Raw genomic sequence first — 26,940 nt, 5'->3', positions numbered from 1 at the left:
AACTAAATTTAATAAAACTTTTCTTTGGGTACTATTTTTTTCCTTACAACGCCCTGCATGTAAATCTCCGCCCTGCATGTGCTTTACAGAAGGGTCTGACTCATAGACATACATACCTAGATGCCGCGTTGGGTCATTTAGGTACGTCAACGGCGCCGCCATTTTAGGGCGTTCAACATCGCTGCTGGACTGCATTCAGTACCATTACAGAGCGGCAGTTTAAGAAAGATACTGTCCAAAATTATACTATTTCAAGAATATTGCACTCAGAAAACGGGGTAGATTTATATAACGGAGAGAACACAGTGATCCACACTCATGTTTGTGAGACTTGTATTGTTTGTGTGATGTTTATGTGTAGATATGACTGTGTGGTTAGTGATGCACAGAGAACCTGTTGATGTGATTGTTTTTCATTTAACAGTCTATTCAGGCGATCTTAACTTCATCAGCCAGCATCTTCTTTGAATTTTCTGCTGCACCATTTAAGGTGGAACGGGAAAACTCGAACAAGAAGCTGACGAATAGGAAGCCAACCTTAGCTTCGTCCTTCTGTGTATAAAGATTTGACGTGATTCACACACTGATGGATTTGCTGATTGTGTTCCTACCGGAGCTCGCGCTAAACGGACGCCAGGTGCAGACTGAATACTTTCCTGCTGGTCCGGACGGATTATCAGCACGATCAGTTATTAAAGAAATAAAAGCCACCGAGAGCAGCCCGTGCAGCCTAGATTAATCAATGTCTGAGGATTATAACAAAACAAATTTGGTGAAAACCGGTTGAGTAGTAAGGAAATTGAGGCTGATTTAATCCTGAGACTCATCATCTCTAAATATAAATGAATTTGTTCACAAGCGGATCTTGACGGCTCGACATGGCGGACGGGAAGACGTATCGCCTCAGATAGAGAACAACAGGCAACGCGGCATCTAGATATGTATATCTATGGTCTGACTACACACCCGCAGGTTCACTCCAGGGGAAACTGGAATCAAAGTAAGAAACGTTCGTGGGTCAAATAAATTAGTTGTTGTCAGCCACCGCACATATCACTGTTAGCCGTTAGCTTACAACAGACTGTCTAAAGTGGGCCTCGCCAAAAATGAACTATCTACCTCGCTATCCTGCCTCATAAACTGGTAAACGGAGTAGCAAGCAGTGTGTTGTCGAGACCAGTACTTTCCATTCGCCCTGGTTTGCTCTGCGTCGACGCCAGCGGGTTCAGTGTCTCTCTCTCTCTCTCTCGGCTCTGTCTATTTGAAACCGGTGAAACTCATCTGTGTATTATGGTTAAAACTGACATGGATCTCCGACATTTTGGAAACGTACCCCCTCGAAGTCCTCCGCATCCTCTGCCATCTTCCAGAATAAGTAAGCAAACCGTAAAAATAAACTGTCAACAAAAGCTGCTGCTGGCGTTAGTCGTGTTTAACGGCTTTAGCTACAGGCTAATAACAACAAAAGCACGTTAGCTCGCGCGCATTGATCTCAGTTGAGAATGCGGTTGTGAGAGGAAACACGGAAGTGATCATGGAGTACACAAAAATACCAAATCCTCATAACAAAACTGTCACAAAACAGTGTTTCAGGTATCAAGCAATGCATTCATAACCATTTTGAGTAATAACTTAGCAGGATGTAGCTTTTAGAGCCATTAAATGCTTGTTCCTAGTAAATGTCTGGTTCGTAGTACTATAATGGTGAACCATTCGGACTCCAGTAAGGCGCATTTCACACCAAACCACTCTGAATGATTTTGTTCACATCTCTGTGTATGTGCTATTAATGTTTTTGTCTTTAGTGTTACTTTTATTTTAATTATAACAAAATTAGTCCCTTCAAACAAAATCTTGCCTCATAAACAGGAGCAAAGGAGCAAACAGTCAACACTATAATTCACAGTCATTAGCAAGTAGTTTTAAAAAAATATCTGTAGAGGCAGATTAATGGGTTGTACAGTTTAAATTAACAAAAAAGGTACAGTGTGAAGTCAATACAGCATGCACGTCTCCCTTGAAGAAGAAAGAGTTGAGAAGATGAGCACTGTTAATTATAATATAAGCTAATACACAGTGTTAAAATTCAGTCATTTATACATTTGGGATGAATATGCAATGCTTGACTGTAAGAGGTCTGGGTGTATACCCTGAAAATACTTTGGTATTTTGGTATACTTTGGCTTTGGTAAACAAGGGCAGGTAATCATTAGAGAGTTCAGTGTAAAGCAAAGTCAATGAGAACATCACTTAAGACACAGCGTCACATTGTCCTTCTGATTTATCACTGTTTGTTACTGTGTCCAGTTTAAAAAGTCAATCACAGCATTTTCCATTACCACGTAATTGCTTTTGGGTCAATAAGTACCATTTCAGCATGCTTTTAAGTGAGTGACACATTTCAAACAGTGTGAACTTCTGAAAGTTGTAAGCCCACTTTCATTTGGCTTCTCAGGCTAAACTGGATTTACTTACAGTCGTGTGCAAAAGTTTGAACACTTTTACATGTTTTGTTGATTTTATATGCGAAAATATTTTAACATATCCAGAGAACAAGGTGCAATTTCTACTTATTTGGTTCAACACATTGGAAAAAACAAAACATAAAATATAAAAATGGGCCATAAATTTTGCACAGGCCACATTTTAAGGTTATATTTTTTCTCAACTTGTTAAATTCAGCAAATAAAGAGTACATATGTATGAAAATGTGTAGGTGTGTTCTCTGCAGAAAATCATCAAAAATGTGTCATTTGACCAGGGGTGCCAAAACTTTTACACACAACTGTATACATCCATTGGCCACTTTATTAGAAACTCTGACCTTCCACCTTTCTGGTGTACAGTTAGAGACTGCAGTCTATCTGCTGATGCACAGTTTGTGTTCTTCATCCTCTAGTCCTTCATCGGTGGTCAGCTTCTGTGCTGAAAATGCACCAGCACTCAAATAATATCCGAACAATAGCGTTTCTGTGGTCAGACACTGACCAATGATGAAATGGAATAGAGGGAGGGCTGATAAAGTGCAACAGATGGGCTACAGTCTGTGACTGTACACCTATATAGTTGAGCTAGAAGGTAGATGGAGCTCACAGTGGCCCTTAAGATGAATCTCACTCTTCATACAGCACTTCATCGATGAGCATGTCACTGTCATCCACAGGGACCTCTTTACACAGCTGCTCTTTGAAGGCCAGTGCGATGGTGTAGGGTTTTCCTTTGGGATGCCTCATGCAGCGCTCCAGGTACGTGTCGTAGAAGCCTTTACCTCTTCCTAAACGGTTTCCACTCTTATCAAAGCCAAGTCCTGGCATCAGAATCAGGTCTAATCCACCTGTACACAGATCAGAGAGGAGAAAGGGCCTTAGCAAGAATACACTGTGCAATCTGATACATTTGAGGTATGAAATATCATTATCAGAATACAATCAATCATCAACTAAACTGTACTGGCAAGATAATGCACAATAGCAGTAAACACTGCCAAAGGCACACAGACAAGAGCCAGTGTTTAAGGCTAAACTGCTTCATCAATAAATGATTTAACCCTCAACATATTGTGCAATGGACTGTCATCATCACTGCACAATGGATTGCTTGGAAAATCTAAAAGATCCACCTAGTGGATTATCTCGGTACTGCATCACCACATAAAGCAAACATCTAGGCATACAGTAAATACACAAAACAATAGGGATGCACCAATCATGAAATTTTATAGCTCATTTCTTTACAGCCAAATTGCTTATTTTGCTGATTTTTGATGCTTTTTTATGTATTTGAAACTCGCACTGTGTGGGCTAAATGAACACACACACATTTTCAGCACTTCCTATGAGAGAAAACCAAAGTCACAACATAATTAATATTCCTTGCTCTTCAATGAGTCAAAGTGGCATTTTAAATTTGTAAAATGAAAAATCAGTGGCTTAATAATTTAACATAAATCAAAAGTAAGAGGCAACTGTCCATTTAGCACAATGAGTCATGTATAATTATGCCACATTTGGCAGCAGCATTCAAATACTGTGAGTGCACTTACCTGACTCATGTTATTTACCTCATACAAATGCCAAAAAGGGTAAAAAATGCTGGAAAATGGGACTCTATTTAGCTCAAGCATTAAAAATGGAACATATTTTGGTGTTTACTAATTTTTGGGTTTATTTATATATTTATCTGTTTTCTACAGAATCTGACCTAAACAGTGACCATGCTCCTGACATACTGATTGTTTGGACTTTAAAATGCAGTTAGTACTTTAAAATGCAAAACAGGAAGCTGAAAATGAGTGTGTTTACATGCACTCAATAATCCGATCATAATCTGATTTCTGCAGTTATCTGATAAAGAGAGCTGGATTTTAGCTCAGTAATCAGATTTCTCAGTGTATGTAAACTCTTACTCTGATTTCTTTCTGATTTCTCAGTCTGTGCATGTGCGAAAACAGACTGCTGTACCGGAAATAAGCAAGCAGTGTTGCCGCGAGATGCAGCAAAACACTTATGGAGTGACCGTGATACCAAATACATGCTTGACGAAATGAAGGATTTAAGTATTCTTCACCTTCTAGATGATGTACGTTCATATTTTCGGGTAAAGTGGCGCGATGTTTAAAGAAAAAAGTCGCGGCATGAAGTTTGAGTTCTACGTTACGTTTACGTCACATCGTCTTCTGTGAGTTTACCGGCTGGTTGCAAAGCAGAAATCTGATTACTGTCTGATTACTCAAGAGCACGTAAACGCGTTGATCAGATTACTGACAAAATCAGATTTTCTGCAGTTATCAGATTATTAAGTGCATGTAAACACACTCAGTGTTAATGTTATTTAAAGGGAAATTTCTCCTCTTTAAAACCGCCTGCATAATCCAGAATTTGTGATGTAAAAAGAGTCATTCAGAGTGGTTTGCTGTGGCATGTTCATTGTAGAGAGTCAGATTTCTTTACAGTGGTGGTGATAGGAACCAGAGCTTGTGAGGTCTACAACACAAATATGGCCATTTTATTTACTATCCAGTGAATCTACACGTCGTCTGAGTTTTTGCCATAAATGGATTTAGAAAAGTATATTTTAAACCAAAACCTTCTATACCAATCAGAAAACAATGTCTCAGGCATCAGGCAGTGTATTCATAACCATTTCATGTAATAACCTTCTGTGAGGGAGCTTTTAGAGGTGGACGTCTGGTTTTTATTACCAATACTGTGAACAATTCTTACTTAGTTTCTCTAGAACAGAGCATTTCACACCAAACCACTCTAAATGACTTCGTCTACATCTTTATCATTGAATTATGCAAGAATTTTGAAAAGCTGGTGGAATTTTCCTTTAAGCTAGATATTTATAGCTGCAATTAAGGCTGTTGTGATTAATGCATTAATCTGTGATTAAAATTTGTCTTCTCAATGAACCAGCAATTTGCATAATAAAGACTCGTAGAGTAAGAAACAGAGCCTGATGATACTTATTTACATTTATTTACTGCCACATATTTTTAATGCATTTGCAAGACTTTGTTCATATTTTTCCAAAGATAATGTGTTTTTGATGTCTATACAGAGCTGTTGTTAAGTCAGTTTTCTTGTTTGGCCTATTTTTAATAACTCAGATATAGAAACAGCACTGGTCCGGTACCAGGTATCAGTATCAGGCCAATACCAGCTGAAAATGCTGGATGCGATATCTGAGGAAAAAAGAATGAATGTGATCCAATCTTGTAACAAATCTATGACAATTTCACACTGTGATGTGATGTTAGCTGTGTTTTTCCTGTGGGGTTAATAGTAGTGTTGCGCCGGTGCCAGTACTTGCACTTAAACGCCAGTGTATCAGTGATAGGGATACCGATACATATGACTGATACCACAAAGCAATTTCTGAGATGTAGACAGAACTTAACATGTTGACGGTGTGGACTGACATGCAGCAGTAAAATGCTCATGGCAGAATCTGTCGCGACAGCATTTGGTGAGAAAAACACGCTAATGGCGCCGCTTACCTGAATGGCTGAGCTGCTTCTTTTAGTAGTCACTCGTCTGTCGCTGTGTGGTCACTTACAGTCTGAGTTAATGTTACTGAGACAGCGGAAGGAACCGCTGGACTCTCGGCGTAATGTTAGCCTTTAGTCTCAATTTAGCATTTAGCATAGCAGCCCACCAGCCGGGCCTGTGCGTTCACTAGCCCTGCCTGTGCCGCGCCTCCGTCGGTCAGCTGTATCATGTTGTATGTATTTCTAATTATATAATAGTAAATACTGAATATATACAGTAAACAAACTAAAATAAGTTTTCTAAGCATCTAATAAATATAACCCAACAAGTAAATGCCATTTAGCCAAACTAAGTGTGTTTTATTTATGATGCAGAACATAGATTTTACCAAAAGAAAATATTTTAAAAGTGTAACTGTATAAATATTAGGATTTATACGTGAGTTAGGTTAGATAGAGTTAGTATCGGTACTCGGTATCAGCTGATACTAAAGGATCAGGTATCGGAAAGGAAAAGTGGTATCAGTGCATCTCTAGTTAATAGAGTGATTGAGTAGTTTGAATATGATAGTCTACTTTTAGATTATCATCTTAAGTGTAGTACCTTAATTAAAAATAGCTCTTTTTAAACATTGCTAGTTTTTAAAGAAGAAATATTGGATAGGTATCAGAGTTGGTCATGGTATTACACCCCTCTATTTGGATTACTTGAATTCATTACAGAAATCATCTGGTGGACAGTACTTGACTACAAATGTAATTAATAGTGACAGCCTTACCCACAAAGACTTCTCATTTGTGACATTTTCAGGGACACTTTGTTTTGCGACTGCAGAAACATATTTAAAATAAAATTCAAATTCAAAATAATTTTTTCAGTATTTTTGTTCACACTTTACCTCTATTACAGCTTCCATTCTTTTCAGGAGACTCACTTTCAGTTTCTCTAAGAAATCTGCAGACACACCTCCAAAGTTCAGTCTTACAAGTTGGTTGATTATTTTCTGAAGTAATCAAACACATTCAATGATGTTGAGGTCTGGACTCTGGGGTGGTCAGTCCATTGTTCAGCTTCTTTGTGTGATGTGTCTGTCTCCTTTTCTCAGTGAGGTTTGAACAGCTACACATCCTTTCAGACCCACAGCGCTGAGTTGTCTTCTCACAGTGGAAGGATGGACAGAAACACCTGTGGATGTTTTCAGATCTGAAGCAGCTTGACTTTCTCCTCTCTCTCAAAGATGAAAGCTTTAAGTGCTGTTTATCTGATGGGGGCAGGTGTTCCAGGTGGTTGTTAGGAGTCACATTTTCTCTGCAGCTTTTTATCATTTTATGAGCTCCAGTTTTAGAAACTCCTGTTTTTCCCACTTACTCTGCTCTCATTTTCTTTTTACTTATGCTAATGTTAGATCTTTTTATCTAATCTCCTGAGAAACATCTCCTAAAAACCTGAATAACTTTTGCTCAGCACTGTATATAGTGCATCTATACAGACGTAAAATCGAACTTCTATTGTGCCCACGATGTGACATTCCCTAAACACGCCTACACTCGCACAGTGAAAAATGCTAGATAACATCATCTACCATCCAGACTGATTCATTGATCTCAAACATGAGCACAGCACTTATGAGTCAGAACTTCAAAGCAACACAATATTAAATATTGATAAACACAAGAACATCATAAAATGGCTGCAGTAATGATCAGCAGCCTATTCCTTCACTGTCTTTTCAATATTTTAGGCCCACTGTGTAATAATACACTTGTCTTTGACATTCATTCATAATTCATAGACACCAAGCAGGAGAAGCATTAAGTATATATTTTTCAAAACGACATGTGTAAGTAAACACTGTCAGGGAACCGGAAAAAGTCCCTTTAAATCCAGACGGAGGAAGAAAAAATGGCTTATGAGGCACGTTATCAAACATTCTGGGTTTAATATGCACTGTAGGGGTAGTTGGGAGCGTGCAGAGCTGGTAATTGGTCTGACCTGATTTGAACCCTTTCGCGAAAAGGCAAGGCTAAGTGCGCACTGCAGCCGTCGGAGAACCTAGACTTTGTCTGCCCTTGCCATACGCATAAATAAATTCTCATTAATCAAGGCTGTGGATCTAGAGGACATCATAATCCTTTTAAATATTTTTATTCCTATCGCTCTCTATCTTATCAGAGATATCTCTCCGCTCCTGCAGGTCTTTTCCATCTCAGAACAATATCTGCAGAAGTGCTCCATATCCGAGTAGGCCCTTCTCAATCTCAGAAGCGATCCATCCTGTCTGGGACTGCACGTCTTCCCTCTCTTCATCATTGCTTTATCCCAGCAGTCGAAGAGAAGCCGAGCCGCTCCAAGCTGTTATAGGAGGCACTGATCCCGGATCAGTGAGTGCAATATAGAAGACATCGTAGGAGAGTTCTTTCGCTGATGACTGTATATATTCTGCACTGCACACTCTAAAAGATGGTTCTTCAAGGGTTCTTTAGTAAAGGAAAAGATTCCATTTAGAACCATGAGTTTTATATAGAACCATTTCATGCTTAAATGGTTCTTTGCCTGGGAAAATGGTTCTTCAGGCTGATGGAGAACATGTTGCCTAAGGCTTTTTGAAAACGGTCCTGTATAGCACATCATAACAACAGCAGAACCCTTTTTAGTGCTATATACAACCATGTATATAACCAGAACCATGTGTAGTACACTCTCCATCAATTTGATGAACCAGTTTACCATGCAAAGAACCATTTAAGCATGAAATGCTATCTAGAACCATTTCCTTTACTACAGAACCATTGAAGAACCATCTTTTTGTGCGCTGCTCAATAAAGGAACAATTGACATGCATGATACATATCTGTGCTCACCAAGAGTGCTAAAGGAGCAGACTGGTGAAAAATCAAATGTACAGTACAGTAATAAAGATGTGACGTCTGGCTTGGACGAGATGCAGACATTGGGATGTAACCAGCAGGCTAACATTTGCTTCCTCAATTTCGGACAAAATAATCAATTTTCAAATTATTTCAGATGATCTATTTTCAAATTTAAAGATGCACTAAATTCAGGTCCCAAAAAAGTTGTAAAACATAGAAAACTGTATATACTGCTGTTCTGTGTAAAGGATCTTACCACAAAGATTATTCCTAAATAGTAGAGTTAGCATCACACACTGAATACTATGATATTAACACTACAGTGTTTTAGGGAAATTGGGCCCTGATCTGTCCAGTATTGCACTCTTTACTGCCTGTTGGTTTTATTTGGTTATGTAACATACGTTTGTCCATTTTTATAGACATCACACAGTGTCAGAAACCACATAAGCAAGGCTATTAGAGATTACTTGAAAACTAGCATGGTTTGAGGCAAGTGTGTGATGATAATTGGTGGGGTATGTGCTTGCATGACTTGTTAGCCACACTAGCTTTGTAGCTTGAGTGCATGCGGCCACTGGACACTTGAGCAGTGGAAACATATTCTGTGGAGTAACGACTGGAGGAGGTGGAGGAGGGTTAAAGCTATAGGGCTGTTTTTCAGGGGTTGGCCTAGACCCCTTAGTGAAGGTAATTCTTAATGCTTCGGCAGACCAAGACATTTTGGACAACTGTATGTTTCCAACTTTGTGGGAACAGTTTGGGGAAGACCATTTTCTGTTCCAGCATGACTGAGCCCCAGGGCACAAAGCAAGCTCCATAAAGGCATGTCTGGGTGAGTTTGGTGTGGAAGAACTTGTCTGGCCCATACAGAGCCCTGACCTCAACCCCATCTAACACCTTTGAGATGAACTAAAACGAAGACTGTGAGCCAGTCCCTCTCGTCCAACATCAGTGTCTGACCTCCCAAATGCACTTCTGGATGAATGGGCAAAAATTCCCACAGACACTCTCCAAAATCTTGTAGAAAGCTTCCCAGAAGAGTGGAAGCTGTTATAGCTGCAAAGGGGGACCAACTCCATATTACTGCCTATGGAGAAACTTGGAGAAACTGTGTAAATTAGTTTTTTTGCTAAACTACTACTTTAAGACCAAAGCCTGACTCTGTAAGGCCATACATCACTGGACACTGTCCACAACTTATTTGTCCAGTAAGTACAATGTGAGCAGCTATACTGAAACTGAAGCTGTTCTATATGGAGAACAGAGGTTCATATGAGGTGACCTGGCAGACAGTTGTGTCTAGGGCTCGGTTCTAATACTGAACACTGGCAGCGGGACGAGGTGATGTGTTCCCCTCTGAATAGGCAATTACAGCTCACTGTGCTCCAAATGTCTTCCGGCATTGTGGAACAGTGTCGCTCATTTACCGCCACTCTGCAGCTGACCTTAAAGACGGACAGCGAGGAATTGGCTGTTAGTGCAGGATTAAACGGTGTTTGTGGACTTCACATCAGCAACAGCACAAACATAGAGAGCTCAGACCATCCATCCATGTTAGGACACACTGTTATACACTCATACAGCCGTCTGCTAAAGTTTGGGTGCCCCTGGTCAAATGTTTTTTTGATTTTCTAAATGAAAATAAGTGAACATAAACTCTACAGAGAACACACTTCTGCACATTTCAATACACAATTATTGTTTATTTGCTGAATATAACATTGGTAAAAATAAAATAAAACAAAATATGGCCTTTGCAAAGTAACACATTTTAATATCAATACTAATAATAATAATATCTTTATTTATAGAGCATTTTTTGGCTCAAAGTGCCTTATAGAAAAGTGATAAAACTTAGCAGTAATAGGACAGAATTTTATATGTTTTTCAAATATGTTAAACTCAGCACATAAACAAAAACCATGCAGTAAAATGTGCAGTAAAATGCCATATTTAAGTTTGCTATTTTCACTTAGAAAATAAACAGAACATGTCATTTGGCTGGGGGTGTTCAAACTTTTGCATAAGACTGAATATTAAAACAATAATTTTTAGGGCAGCTTAGGCCCAGTGACAATAAAGCAGGGCCAACTAAGGAAACGTGTTCCAGAGAAATCACTATATAGAGGATGACAACCACCAACTAGCCAACCTAACTATGGCTACCATAACCAGAAGGAAAAAATAAATAAAAACAACCCCAACACCTTACTGCTGACCTCACATTTAACTGCCTGGTTACTATAACAAAGTTGCTATAACAACTGCCTCACTACCATGGCGGGTAAAGACTAGTTAGTCCTAGCTTTTATAGCACTAGGAAACAATATCTGGGGCAAATGGTTGAAAGTGCTATTTTTCCTTTTTTTCTGTCAATGCTGATATTCAACATTTTCATGCATGTATTGTGGAATGCATTATTAAAGGCTTTCATGACTTATTGCAGAATTAGTTTAAAACATTGAGTGCGTTTACATGCACTTAATAATCCGATCATAATTGGACATCTGCTGTTATCTGATTATTCAAATGGTCATGTAAACAGCACACTGATTTCTTAGATCAGAGTAGGGTCTAGAAATCCGATAAAGAAATCTGATAAAGAGAGCTGGATTTTAGCTCAGTAATCAGCTTTCTCAGTGTATGTAAACTCTTACTCTGATTTCTTTCGGATTTCTCAGTCTGTGCATGTGCGAAACAGACAGCATTACCTGAAAAAGCAAGCAGCGTTGCCACAAGAAGGCAGCAAACACTGTTAGAGCAACAATGAAACCAAATACATGCTTGACGGAATGAAGGACTTAATTTTTCTTCATCTTCTAGATAATGTAGGTTAATATTTTCAGGAAAAGTAGTGCAGAAAAAAAAAAGCCGCAGCATGAAGTTTGAGTTTTACATTATGTTTACGTCACGTCTTCTTCTGTGAGTTTACTGGCAGGTTGCAAAGCAGAAATCTGATTACTGTCTGACTCTCGTAGACCCAGAGTTTCCCAATTATCTGATGACTCAAGTGCATGTAAACACATTGATCGGATTACTGACAAAATCTGATTTTCTGCAGTCGGATTATTAAAAGCATGTTAACACACTCAATTACATGTGACCAATGGCAGCATGAAGCAGTGTAATCAGTGCCATGGTCACGCTAAGAACAGCTTTGGTGATCGCTTTTGTTTAAGGTATGAAAAAAGGACACCCCACCCCTCACTCTGTCTACGCTTACACATTCAGCCTCACATACACACAGCACTGTGCAATAATCAGAGACCACATTCATTTACTTAAAGGTATCATAGAATGGAGGAAGCTGAATTTGTACTGCCACAGTTGAATAAGAACAGTTCAGAACATGGAACCGACACAACCCTTTATCTTCTCCTTCAAGCGCAAATCCCACATTTTCAAAAGAAAGCGGTAACATCGACCAAATCTAAAATCCTAAACTGTTACAGAACAGTTGTGACTCATTAATATGGGAAAACGATAAACTTTATATGCAGAAGCCCACAAGTTCTAGCCCAACAGGTACTGCGAAGAACGAAACAAAGACAATGGAGCAACAGCAATGAAAATGCCAGGCTATGCGCAGAAATGTACTGTTTCCTGGCTGTGAAGGGATGTCAGCACTTTTCATTCCCTTCCCAAAGAAGCGAATTGATGACATGGTTGATGTTCATGTTTAAACAAAGTTGGCTTCCTATTCACCAGTTTACTAATCAAATGTTCCATTTCACTTTAAATGCTGCAGCTTGTACAGGCACCAGAATGTAACTGTGACACCATTTAAGGTGGAACGGAAAATTCTCAAAACAAGCTGGTGAATAGGAAGCTAGCTTCAGCTCCTACATCTTTTACAGGATCCTGGATAACTTTGATTCAGAGTTGTTAGTTGGCTCTGTATCTTTAACTCTGGATAGTTTCTCAAAGCTTGGACAATACAGATCAGCTTTGCTCAGCGTTTGGCACTAAAGAGACTGAAGCGACATGAGTCAGTTTCAACTTTATTAGCATCACAACCTCAACCTGTAAGCAGCCATGCTGTGTGATATTTTATCCGCTTTTTGACAGCTAAAGCCAGGTTATCTTAAATGAAAGCTTTATAGTGAGCTAACAGTTTTAGTTTACTTCCTGTTGTGGTCGAGATCAAAAACTAATAGCTAGTATAGGTAACATTAGCTGCTAGCAAGCTCCAAGTAACTAGCATAGCTAACTAAATAGTATGATGATCCAACTTATTTACACCAAGGTTCATTTTATTTTCCTGTTTCTATTTCACCATGTTGCTTCTGTGTGAGCCATTGTGGTGCCTCGCTGTAAACCAGCCAATCAGAGCAGAGCTTATCAGATTATTCATGAGCCCCCAAAAAAGGGAAAACAGCTTGTTTCATTCAAGGGTCAAATCATAGAGCTGTAAATGGGCATGTAAAACTGCATCTAGCTTTTTTCAGCCAGACCATAGACACATACCTTCTATGTAGACATCAGAGAACAATTTAAAATACTGGATAAATGCATTATATGGGCCTTTAACTATTTCCAGTACAAGTTATTCATTTTTCAGAAGATATTGCTGATGGCATTAAATATAAGATAATGCATTTGCATGAGGAGGAGAAAGTCAAAGGAAAACAAGTAAAAAAAAAAAAAAACAGGAGTTCTGAAAACTGGAGGTCAAAAAAATGATTAAAAGCTACTGAGAAAATGAGACTCCTAACAACCACCTGGAAGACCTGGTAGACACCAAAACTGTCCCGATCAGATAAACAGCACTTAAAGCTTTCATCTTTGAGAGAGAGGAGGAAATCAAGCTGCTTCAGATCTGAAAACATCCACAGGTGTTTCTGTCCATCCTCCCAGTGTGAGAAGACAACTCAGCGCTGTGGGTCGTTTTCTGTTTAATATCTTTTTTGCTTTTTCCTGGCGCTGAAAAAAGAAAAACTTGTACTTAACGGCAGTTCTGACTGGAAATTAAATAATGAAGGGTGGTCTTGGATATGCACAGTGCTGTACACTCACATTCATACACTTGCTGCTGCACACATGCTCATATGCACACAGCATGTGCACATACTCGAACAGACACTTTCACAGAAACAAGCACATGCTCTCTCTAACCTCTCTGACCTCTCCCTCTCAGTATCTCATCAGAGTGTCTTTAATGTCCTCTCTCTAACAGTGGGGGTCAGTTTAAAGGGGACATTTCATAGAGAATCGTGTTTTCCTCACTTTTGAATTAAAAGTGTTTGAAGTGGTATGAAAACGTTCAGTGTGTTTACATGCACTCAATAATCCTTATAGTCGGATTTCTGCAACTATCTGATTATTCAAACGGTCATGTAAACAGCACACTCCAATTTCTTAGATCGGAGTAAGGTCTAGAAATCTGTTTAAGAAATCTGATAAAGCACCCTTTTAGCTAGACGTCTAATTTTGATTCAGTGGAAAAGTCCGACTCCACCTTCATTTGAACGTTGGCTTAAAGATGTTGCCTCATTTCTTTACTTGGAAAAAATTAGACACACATTTAAAGGCGGCACACGTCACTTTCTTCGCATATGGGGTATAATTAATTCTCGTATGGTGTATAATTAATTTAATTGTTAATCTTATTTAATTTTTTTGTTTTATTTTATTTTATTATTAATTAATTTATTTTTATTAATTTTTTTCTGTTAATATATAGTTCATATGTTTAGTGCATATGTTTCTGTACATATATGTATGTAGGTATACATGTGGGTATGTACACGTGTATGTGTATTTTTCCATTTATTTATTCATTTGACACTCAATATTGTCTGGTGTGGCGACACAGGTGACGAGGTGGACGTGGGTGGATGTGGGTGGACGTGGGTGGATGGTATGGGTTTAGTTGGATTGGGAGATTTGGGATGGCTAATTCGGTTAATTGTCCGGAATAACCAACAAAATCTGTGCATGTATCTTGTCTCAGCTTTGTAAGCCTTTTCCTTCTTTCATACTCAATAAACAAAATGGTCAAAAAAAAAAAAAGAAATCTGATAAAGAGAGCTGGATTTCAGGTCAATAATCGGATTTCTCAGTGCATGTAACCTCTTACTCTGATTTCTTTCGTATTTCTCAGTCTGCGCATGTGTGAAAACAGACCACGGTACCAGAAATAAGCAAGTAACGTTGCCGCAAGATGGCGGCAAAACACTTTTGGAGCGACGCAGTAACCAAATACTGCTTGATAAAATGAAGGATTAAATATTCTTCATCTTTTAGATGATGTATGTTCATATTATCAGGTAAAGTGGTGCGATGTTTTTAAAAAAAAAAAAAGCCCTGGCATGAAGTTTTATATTACGTTTACGTCACGTCTTCTTCCATGAGTTTATTGGCTGGTTGCACAGCACAAATCCAATTACTGCTTGACTCATGTAGACCTGGAGTTCCCCATTATCTGATTACTCAAGTGCATATAAACGGGTTGATCAGATTACTGACAAAATCTGATTTTCTGCAGTGATCGGATTATTAAGTGCATGTCAATGCACTCGTTGTTCTAGTTTTAAAACATTGCATTTACTTGCCAGCCCACACAGTAAATGAGCTGCCAAACAGCCCATTTTTACATTTACATTTTTTATGATGTCACAAAAATTAACTCCTGTAGATACATTCTTCTATTCAGCCATACAGCAGTTTAGCCCCGCCCATTCACATTGATGTTAGGAGGAGTGTTTCAGCGGTGCCTTTTTTTTTTTAAATGAGTCGCAATACAAGGCAGCCAATGAGAACAGAGCTCATTTACATATATCAGTCTTAAAGGCACAGTAACATCCTATTTATTTCTATGAGAAAGAGAGGTTGCAGGATTAGATCATGCAGAATTAGTTATTAATGTTTTTGATACACAAAACCACACAAATGTTAGAACAGGAGCTCAAGAAATAAGAAAACAAATGCAAGAAAAATGTAAGATATGAGCCCTTTAAAGGTAAAGTCTCCTTTGGTGAGAGAAGCATCTCAAGGTCACTCACTCTGAGGTGGCATCGCTACGGTTACACTCTCCTCCCTCACAGCCTGGGGTGACTGGCAGACCCAACTGACCCGTGACTCTCTGTGTTAACGTGGTTTATTCTTTTGTTGCCCTTTTTTCTTTTTGTTTCCGAACACTGCTTGTCTGTCCTCTACAGTGACTGTACATCCATCCCACTCCCTCAGTCTTACTCTCTGTACTTTCAATTCCGGGAGGTTTGTAAGCATGAGCGACCCCTGGTCAGATGACATGTTTTGTTGTTTGGTATGCACAATTTCTATTTGTTTGCTGAGTTAAACATATTGGAAGTAAATAAAATATAAAACATAACTTTTGCACAGGCATTATTTTATATTCTTTTCCCCAATATGTTGATTCAGCAAATAAACAGTAACTGTATATTAAAATGTGCCGAAGTGAGTTCTCTGTAGAGGATGTTTTCACTTCTTTAGGTCATTTGAGCCCATCTTTTTGCATACATACCCCTTATGATATTTAAATCATTAATCATTAAGATGTAAGCCAAGTCATTCAGACTGGTCTGGTGTGAAATGTTTCATTCTAGAGAAAATAACAGAGTCAGAATTGTTTACAGTGGTGGTGATAGGAACCAGATGTCTGAAGAGTTTAATGCCTCTAAAAGCTCCTGCACAGAGGATTATTATATGAAGTGGTTATGAATTCACTGCCTGATGGCTGAGACACTGTTTTACGATAGTTTTGAGAAGGTTTTGGTCTAAAACATACTTTTAAAATCCATTCATGGTGGAGAGGTACATGCAAGGTGTTGTAAGGCAAAATAGTCCCCAAAGAAAATCTCCCCCCAATATATAAATATATATATATATATATATATATATATATATATATATATATATATATATATATATATATATATATATATATGCACACACATTTTTTTGGCATATAGGGTGTGGTGAGGGTTAGTGTGGCAGGAAAGTAAAACTGTCTCCCACCCCACTGAACTCGCTTTCTCCTAAGATGGCTCATTTGTCTCTTCCACCTTTCTTTCTTTCTTTATATCTTCTTTCTCCCACCTCGCTCTGCCTCTCTTTATTATCTCCTTTCCTCTCTCTCTCTCTCTTTCTCTGATCGCTGGGTTATAGCGGGCCCATCAGGAGGCAGAGCCTTTGGTCTGGGCTCAATCAGTCCAGCCTAGTTTAAATTCTACACCAGTCCAGAGCCCAGCAGTGGGGCCAATCTTTCTCCGTTCAAAAAAACAAACCGCATCACTTTTACCACAACAAGATTTCCTCTCTCAGGAGAAGCTCTATTTAAGCTAACTTTGTTGACGTACAACTGAGGCATAAATATTGATTACGACACTGAACTGTTAATTTGAGATAATGCTTTGGATAAATAAAGGGGAATTCCACCAGAGACAACATCAGATGCATGTTGTGCATCTCCTAATGCATTCTGGGACCATACAAAGTGTTTCTGACTTGATTACTGGTTAAACGTTATGAAAATGAAACATACTGGAATATGTTGTTAACATAATACAAAATATAAATACAATATGTGGCAACAGGAGTGCTGAACATCAACCGTGATGTATTACATTGCTCAGCTGCCAACAGAAAACAGAGGAGCATTTATGTATTGGCTGAAGTTTATCAATGGTTCTCTTTAATTTGCGTGTAGAATATGATATGATATGTATGATGTGACTGTTCTTGGTCTATTTAGCCACATACTGGCTCTCTGTGTTCCTATCTGCTGGAATATTATTGTAAATACAATACAAAATAAAACAACAACCACCATGCTTCTGTAGTGCTCCAGTATTGCCACAACCTTGGGTGGGGCTTTTTGAAATGGGGTGTGGCCAGAACTTAAAAACTATTACCAAAATAAATATCAAATAAAACAAAACTATAATGTCCACTGCAACATTAACGACAACAAAAATCTAGTTTTCACATTTTCCAGGCATGAGGCTTCAGAGATTTCAGTCACTCAATGGCAAGCAGAGCGTGAAGCAGAGTGCGGATGTGCATTCAGAAGAGGTTGTTAGCAAGACTGTGAGACTTTAATAAGTTCTTGCAATTAAATACAGTGTAGAAGAACTATGTTTTGTTAAAATAGCTGTAATAACTTGTAATGAATCTCACTAACAAGGATAATTTTATAGTTATTATCACAACTATCACAGCTCTGATCAGAATACTAAAAACTAAAACTTAAATAAAACTTAAATTAAATAAAAACAAAATTGAAACTTTCAAAGGGGAATTCCACTGATTTTTCGAAATTTCTGTATAATTCAGTGGATTTTTGGCTCGATGTGAAATGCTCCATTCTAGAGAAACTTAGTCAGAACTGTTCATAGTGGTGATAGGAACCAGACGTCCACCTCTAAAAGCTCCCTCTCAGAAAGTTATCATATGAAGTTATTATACAATACTTCTGTAATAAGCTTTTAGCCCAAAACATATTTTTGAAAGCTATTCATAGCGGAGAAGTACTTGCAGGATTCCAAAGAGTCCCCAAAGAAATTGTGATTTTTTTTTTCAAGATTATTATATTTATATTACATATAAACACTCAGAAGACACGTGCGGGTTCACTGGTAGTTTTGGATAGTAAATAAAATGGCTATATTTGTGTTGTAGTCATGGTGACCCCTGGTTCCCATCACCACCACTGTAAAGAAGTCTGAGTCTGCAAGTTTCTCCGCAATTAACTATTTCACATCATATCACTCTGAATGACTTCTGAAAAACTGAATTTTATAGAAATTTTGAAAAAAATCTCAGATTTCCTCTTTAATGTAAAATGTTAAATGTAACTGAACTGAAAGCAAAAGCCAAAAACAAAATAAAACTGTGTCTTGTTATATTCTGCTAAAAAATGCCAAAGTGCTCAACTGGCTTCCAGATTTTTGTAATATTCATCAAGGGCTTATTTGTATTGCACAAAAAAGTTATATAAAAATTGTATAAAAATTAGAGTACACACAAAATTTTGGTGGAATTTTCCTTTAAGCCCTGAAAATGACCTCAATAATGCCTCCTTGTAGGTACATCCAATGTAATTCATGGTTGTATAACTGAAATACTGTTAGGGGGTAAATAATGTCTGGATCTGCTAGACTTGTTATCATATGACTGAAGTGGACAAGCAGACCATGTGGAATTAAAGGCACATTAGAGGCCTGGCAGGGGTTTTTAAAAATCTCACGCTGAAAGAGAAAGGATTAGGATTAGAGCGAGACGCAGGTGCTGCTCACGAGTTCTGCAGCCTGTTCGCGCTTTAACTACCTCACGAACCAAAAGGAGCGAAGAGAGAAGCATGTGGGTGAGCACTGCGATGGTCCGGCACACGGACAGCCTCTGGGTGCATCCAGCGCTCATTAAACGAGATGGACAAACGCACTCAGGAGAAACTCATCAGTGCAAATAAAATAACGCTACACCCTCAGAAAAAAATGTAGGAAACTGTCACTGGGGCAGTGCCCCTTCTGTCACTGAAGTGGTACCCTCAAGGGTACATCTCAGTACCTTTAGTCAGGGAACATAATTGTACCATAATCCATTGAAATTATATTTTCTAAGTTGTACTGACTCCACACACCCCGTCTCGTCTCCAGGCTTTTTATTTTATTGATCCGTTTTAAAACGTTAGGTTATGAAAAGATACAAATATGTACTTTTTCACCTGGAAAAACTAATTTAGGGTACATAATTGGACCTTAAAACCACTTGTTTGTACCTTGATGAATGAAAAATGTATCTGCAAAGAGCCTTTATTTCTAACAGTGTAGTGCACCATTCTGTAATGCATGTCCATTGCATGGTAACATGTCAAAAAAAATGTACGGCCCAAAGGAAACCTGAATTTCTCTCACTTTTTTAAGTTGTAATGTAGTATGTAGACTTCATACTTAAACATTTCAAAACATACTGGTCGCAGTCCATGTGTGGAAACAGCCCGTTTTGAATTAACTGCTTTTGTGATGTCATGAAAACTACCTCATTTACATATATCCACCTATTCAGCCTATTACAGTTTAGCCCCACTCATTCACACTGACCTTAGGAGTGTTTCAGCCCAAACTGCTTTCTGAATACAGGACAGCCAATCAGAACAGAGCTCAATTACATATATCTGCATTAAAGGCACAAACCAAAGCAGCCTGTTCGATTCTGAGAGAAAAAAAGGTTGAAAAAAAATTAACATTAACATGTAAATAAAACATTAACAAAATTACCATGTAAAATGAAATATGACTGTTATGGTACATAAACCCACACTAACATTATAAGCGGACATCAGGTTTTATATATATATATATATATATATATATATATATATATATATATATATATATATATATATATATATATAACCTGATGTCCGCTTATAATGAGAGAGGGAGAGAGAGAGAGAGAGCGCGCGTGAGAGAGAGAGAGAGAGAGAGAGAGAGAGAGAGAGAGAATACGTGTCCTTTAAAAAGCTCAGCATCCAGAGTTAATTATCAGACTCTAGCCCATGTTTAAAGTAACACAGTGTTACGTAAGTAAGTGTGCATGATTCTAGTTTCTGAATCAGTTTGGCTTGAAATCACTGTGATAAGAGAGCTCCATCTAGTGGTCTAAGCCACTCCATACACTGTTAAAAATAAAAGGTTCTGTGCAGGTACATTTTTCGTTCATCAAGGTACAAACAATGTAAATTTTCCCTCACAGGTACAACAGTGGTTTTAAGGTTCAGTTGTGCACCTTAAATATGTTTTTCCAGGTGAAAAGTACATATTTGTACCTTTTCATAACCTAATGTTTTAAAACAGAGCAATAAAATAAAAAGCCTGGAGACGAGACGGGGTGTGTGCAGTCAATATTATGGTACAGTTATGTTACCTGACTGAAGGTACTGAGATGTACCTTTAAAGGTACCACCCCAGTGACAGTTTCGTACCTGTAGAAAATGTTTGTAGACATTAGCTCATCCAGTGTTTCTTCAGAAATGAAGGGTATTAATAGGAAGTTCGGCCCCATTAACTGCAGTAACAGCCTCTACTCTTCTGGGAAGGCTTTGTACTAGATGTTGGAACATTGCTGTAAGGATTTGATTGCATTCGTCAAGTACTGATGTTGGATGACTACTGTGAAGGGCTATCACATTAGGAACATGTGCTGTTCCTATCTTTCATCCCTCATTGACATATATTTTATAACTGTGATTATATTCATCATATCTTCTTCTTTGTGAATAAATGAAAAAGCTGTTTACAAAAAGAGATACGGTTGGTGTAGAGGTGGCCAATATGGCAAAAATATCATATCACAATACTATAAGATTACAATACTATTTTCACGATACATGATACTGATCACAATATTTTGTGTAGTAGTGCACTAATAGTGCCACATTTAAAAACTGCCATCAAAAACTCAATGATTATTATTCGACATTTCACATACTGCTCTGAAATCTAAATCCAGTTAAACAGGCCTAATTATGCTCTCTGTTTAAAGAAAACATGCAGTTGTTAAGTGTCCTTTAGGTCCTTATTAAGTGAATATCTACAATACGCTCAAGAAAGCACACTGTTTAACACAATAACAAAATGTATTATGATAAAGTATCGTCATATTGCCCATGTCTAAAATTTGATTCTTTTATTTGAAACTGCAAGTCTTTGTCACCCAAAATATTTTTACATAGACTAAGAACATACATACTCTATTACACTAGAGTATATAACGACTGTAGACTTAATGATATTAGCCATATAGCTCCAGTGCAAAACTTAAGAACTTAAAAAAAAACTAAACATCAAACATATGATGACTGATGAACTACATCTGGAGAACAATACATTAAGGGGAATACAGTCTAAATTAGATTTTTCAGCAAACCTTTCACTTAATGTGAGCCAACAGTGCACTTTATACTATGTTATTTTCCTATATAATGCACTTTATGAGAAGGCGGCAGTAGTGATGCACCAAAATAAAAAAAGTCTTGGTTAAAACTGAAATTCTCTGGGACCAAAATCAAAAGTGATTTTTTCCGTACTCTGTACCATTGTATATATTACATTGATTCGTCTTGCTTTTTATTTGGGCTTTTGGATTAACCATAGCTAAAAACCTATAGAGTTTAGGAAAAACTGAATTATTACTGAAACATCTGTCCTTTCAATGTTATATTACTATTAGTTTGAATTTGTTAGTGATGACCGAAGCAGGACAGTAATGTAACAAGATCTTCTCAACACTATTTATAGCTCTCAGTGCCATCAAACTGATAAAGCTTCATATTATACCATTTTATCATAGGTAAATATTGAAACAAATGTTTCTCTTTTGGCAAAAAACAGAACATAAAAAAAATTATAATTCAGTGTCTACGCAGTGATTTTAAGGTCCCATATTGCTTATTGGTACCCTGTGTGAGCTGTGATAAAGCCTGTAATGGCAGAAAAACTGCACCAATAAACAACACGGCACATTTACTCGTTATTTGTTGTTCCTGAGTGACCCACCTGTGTCTAGGGCTTCTTCACGCTGGGTGTCGTTGTCAGCCGGCTGGCGGATGTTCCAGCTGGTCAGAGGCAGCGATCTGATGTCCTCCAAGCTGTTCACCTGCAGCATGTCCATGTGGCTGCTGTTGGTTAGATACTTTGGGATGAAACACACTTTTCCACTGCTGAACATGTGCTGGACGATGGCCTCGGTGCGCACTTCGTCAGACATGCTCAGAAATACGGCTACGCGCTGGCTGCTCCGGTACTTTGGATGTTCAAACAGCTGCAGAAAGGCAGTAAAAACTTTATTCCTTTATTAGAATTTCAAACACTGCATTTGAAAAGTGCTATATGAGTAAATCTCATGAAAATGCCTCAAAATCATAAATATTTGAGTTTCATAAAGACCACACAAACAAAAAAATATGCATAATATTTAGTAGGTCAAATGGAGCTCTATATGGTACAGCAAAAAGTGTGAAGAGTTCATTTTTCGGCATTTTTTTAAATCCTAATTTTCATTAACGTAATTTGTCCGCGTAACTGTTTTTCAATGCAGATATTTAGAATTTTTTTCATTAGAAAAATTAGTTTGTATTACAACCCCATTTCCAAAAAAGTTGGGACGCTGTGCAGAATGTAAATAAAAATAGAATGATAACAATGATATGCAAATAATTTAAACTCTATTTAAAGGAAGACAACATATCAAATGTTGAAATGTTTTTTGAAAAATCTATGCCCTTTTTGAATTTGATGCCAACAACACGTTCCAAAAAAGTTGGGACGTTTACCACTGTGTTTCATCACCTCTTCTTTCAACAACATTCTGTAAGCATCTGGGAATTGAGGAGACACTGCTGCAGTTTCGAAAGTGAATTATGTCCCATTTTTGCTTAATACAGGATTTCAGCTGCCACAGTTCTGAGTCCCCTTTGTTGTATTTTTCATTTTATAATGTGCCAAATGTTTTCAGTGGTGACAGGTCTGGACGTCAGGCAGGTCAGTTCAGCACCCAGACTCTTTTAATACGGAGCCATGCTGTTGTAATACATGCAGAATGTGGTTTGACACTGTCTTGCTGAAATAATCAAGGCCTTCCCTGAAAAAGACATTGTCTGGATGGCAGCATATGTTACCAAAACATGTATGTATCATTCAGCATTAACAGTGCCTTCACAGATGTGCACATCACCCATACCATGTGCACTAATGCACCCATATACCATCATAAATACTGGCTTTTGAACTGTGCACTGATAACAAGCGGGGTGGTCTTTAGTCCGGAGGACACAGTGTCCATGATTTCCAAAAAGAATTTCAAATGTTGATTCGTCGGACCACAGGACATTTTTCCCCTCAGTCCATTTTAAATGAGCTCAGGCCCAGAGAATGTGGCAGCATTTCTGGATCCTGTTTATATACAGTTTCTTGAATGAATGCAGTGGCGAACTGTTTTCACAGACAGTGTTTTTCGGAAGTGTTTCTGAGCCCATGCAGTGATTTCCACTACAGAATAATGTCTGTTTTTAATGCAGTGCCACCTGAGGGCCCAAAGATCACGGCTAGCAAATACTGGTTTTTGGCCTTGTCCCTTGCATACAGAGATTTCTCCAGTTTCTCTGAATCTTTTAATGATATTATGTACAGTAGATGATGAAAAGCAAAAGCTATTTCTTGTTGAGAAATGTTATTCTTGAATTGTTGCACTATTTCATCATACATTTTGTCTTTCACAGAGTGGTGAACCCTCCTCATCTTTACTTCTGAAAGGCTCAGCCTCTCTGGGATGCTTTTTTATACCCAATCATGTTACTGACCTGTTGCCAATCAACCACCAGGTGTTTTTTTTTTTTTAGCATTACACGACTTTACCACCTTGTGTTGCCCCCTGTCCCAACTTTTTTGGAACGTGTTGTTGGCATCAAATTCAAAACGCGCAAATATTTTTCAAAAAACAATAAAATTTCTCAGTTTCAACATTTGATATGTTGTCTTTGTACTATTTTCAATGAAATATAGGGTTTAAATGATTTGCACATCATTGCAATTGTTTTTATTTACATTTTGCACAGCATCCTGACTTTTTTGGAAATGGGGTTGTACTTTTAACTGTTAAATGTCTTTACTTTAATGATTTCCTTGTAAGCTATAAAGAAGTGAACGAAAACTTACAACAAGTATTAAGAAAAACCTAACTGGCTGTCAATGTGTGACAGTAATGAGATAAAATTGCATATAAAAACACTATATTTTGCCAAATACATATGTTTTATTAATTAGTTTTAAAATACTTAGTCTGACAAATGCATACAAAATGTTATGGGAAAAAAACACATTAATTACAGATTTATCTTCAAACCTTACTGTGTTGCGATAATTAGAAATTGGTCACTTAAACTAGAAAAAGTTTTTAAAAGTCTATTTAAAATGAATTAAATCATCCAAGTTTATGTTTATTTATTCATCCAGCAATCATTCTTACATCCAAAAACAAAAAAAATATTAAGCTTTAGTCATTTATGTTGGGTGCCAGTGTTTGTCACGTTCACAAAAATAACCCATATAAATAAACTATATTACTATTACTATTATTAGCAGTAGAAGTAGTAGAATTGGCGAATTGACAGGCCAGTATTGACTGATGGGTAAAACGCATAACTGACACACACTACTTCTTTAAAGGGGAATTCCACCAATTTTGCACAGTTCAGTGAATAAGATGTAAACAGAGTCATTCAGAGTGGTTTGGTGTGAAATTGTTGATTGTAGAGACTCAGATTTCTTTACAGTGGTGGTGATAGGAACCAGGGGTAGCCATGACAACAACACAAATATAGCCATTTAATTACTATTCAAAACCACCAGTTAACCTACGTGAGTCTTCTGAGTTTTATACTGAGTGTTGATGATCCCAAAATAGTGGAAAATCTGAAAAAAAGCTTCTTCTGGGACTATTTTGTCTCACAAAACCCTGCATGTATCTGTCCACCATGAATGGATTTTTAAAAATATGTTTTAGGCCAAAACCGTCTTAAAACTATCATAAAACAATGTCCTAGGAACCATAATCATTTAATTTAATAACTTTCTGTGAGGGAGCTTTTACAGGTGGACGTCTGGTTCCTATCACCACCACTGTTAACAATCCTGACTCTGTAAGTTTCTCTACTCTCTTAAAAATGATGGTTCTTCAAGGGTTGTTTAGTAAACAAAATGGCTTTATACACAACCATGAACACTCAAAGAACCCTTTGCATGATTAATAATACAGATAATGTATAAATAAATATACAGATAATGTGCTGTATATGGCTCTATATAGAACCTTTCTGAAAAGGGTTCTATATAGCACCAAAACGTGTTCTTCTGTTATGATGTCAGGCTTGTTACAACAGAACCCTTTTCAAAAAGGTACAATATAAAACCATATACAGCACATTAACCATCAATTTCAAGAAGAACCATTTAATGATGCAAAGAACACTTTAATCATGCAAAGGGTTCTTTGAGTGTTTATGGTTCTATACAGAACCATTTGCTTTACTGAAGAACCTTCATTTTTATGTGTGTAGAACAGAGCATTTCACACGCTTTGTTTACATATTAACTGAATTATGATGAAAAAAAATCTGTGGAATTCCCCTTTAAGGATGTGTGGAATCAGTTTTATTAACATCTGATTTCTTTTCTCTTTCCTTATAACTATGTTGATGTAGATTTACAGACAGGAGAAATCAGATTGTTAATAAAACTGTACAGTGTCTACCACATATTTGAGAGCTGATTTGAGAGCAGCTCTGTAAAGAGTGAATAAAGCATGGCCTTTGGATGTGCACAGCATGAAGGCATGCTGGCTGCTCTGTTTACTCAGTTAGCAAACAAATCTGGTCTGATAAGACTGATCAACGAAGCTGAAGATGGCTGCATAACCTCACTTTCCGTTCCACCTTAAATCTGCACGGTGCGGCTGCGGGTGCCTGCATGTACCAATGTAACTGCTGCACCATTTAAGGTGGACCGGTTAATTCGAACAAGACGCTGCCGAATTAGAAGCCAGTTTCAGCCTCATATGTGGTCACTTATTTGTCTATGCAACTTCACTCCAAACAGACAGACTGTAAATCCTAAAACAGCACAACAGAGAGGCAGATGTGGTAGCTAACTTATACATGCAACAGCTGTAGGACTGTAACAGAACAGGATGAGCATATCAACATCTCAGTAGTCTTAACCTTCAGCTGGCATTTACCTTTTGAGAAACAGCCTGTGACTGGCGAACTTTCTCTTCTTCGCTCAGACTGGCCACTCGCTTCTTTATCTCCTTTCTAAGAGCCTGTTTGGCTGCCCGCAAGGCTGTCATAGCTGTGAGTTAAGCTAATGCTAACGTTCAAAAAGCGCTATAAAGTGACTGGAACACAGCTCTTACTGCTCCGTACGGAATGGCAAAATGACCATAAACAAGCCCAAATAAACGCCAAACCGAAGCAGATGGTCAATCATTAACTGACCGGTCTCATGGCAGCACCGCAGCTGCCAAACACATGTGAGTTCAGTTAGTTCGGACCGGGC

The 26,940-nt window shown here is 37.8% G+C and overlaps 1 protein-coding gene across 1 annotated transcript; it reads right to left on the bottom strand.

Moving 5' to 3' along the window:
* Positions 1 to 1,947: 1,947 nt before the first annotated feature.
* On the bottom strand, positions 1,948 to 26,940 carry mthfs (5,10-methenyltetrahydrofolate synthetase (5-formyltetrahydrofolate cyclo-ligase)). The gene is made up of 3 exons (XM_036585841.1): positions 26,621 to 26,940; positions 22,387 to 22,651; positions 1,948 to 3,334 (listed from the first exon to the last, which is right to left on the bottom strand). The coding sequence occupies exons 1-3, from the start codon at positions 26,729 to 26,731 to the stop codon at positions 3,114 to 3,116; spliced, it is 597 nt and encodes a 198-aa protein (XP_036441734.1). The 5' UTR covers positions 26,732 to 26,940; the 3' UTR covers positions 1,948 to 3,113.

This window comes from Colossoma macropomum, unplaced genomic scaffold, assembly GCF_904425465.1.
Source record: "Colossoma macropomum unplaced genomic scaffold, Colossoma_macropomum, whole genome shotgun sequence".
In the NCBI taxonomy this organism is placed as follows: domain Eukaryota; kingdom Metazoa; phylum Chordata; class Actinopteri; order Characiformes; family Serrasalmidae; genus Colossoma; species Colossoma macropomum.
This window is presented reverse-complemented; position numbering and strand designations above follow the sequence as displayed.

What these genes read in the sequence shown, in the direction of transcription:
- mthfs (XM_036585841.1), bottom strand. Translation starts at nt 26,731, where the DNA reads ATGACAGCCTTGCGGGCAGCCAAACAGGCTCTTAGAAAGGAGATAAAG. An exon ending in CACAGGCTGTTTCTCAAAAG is followed by an intron (nt 22,652 to 26,620) that starts GTAAATGCCAGC and finishes GCCTTTCTGCAG; the next exon opens with CTGTTTGAACATCCAAAGTA. An exon ending in TGAAGAAGCCCTAGACACAG is followed by an intron (nt 3,335 to 22,386) that starts GTGGGTCACTCA and finishes ATCTGTGTACAG; the next exon opens with GTGGATTAGACCTGATTCTG.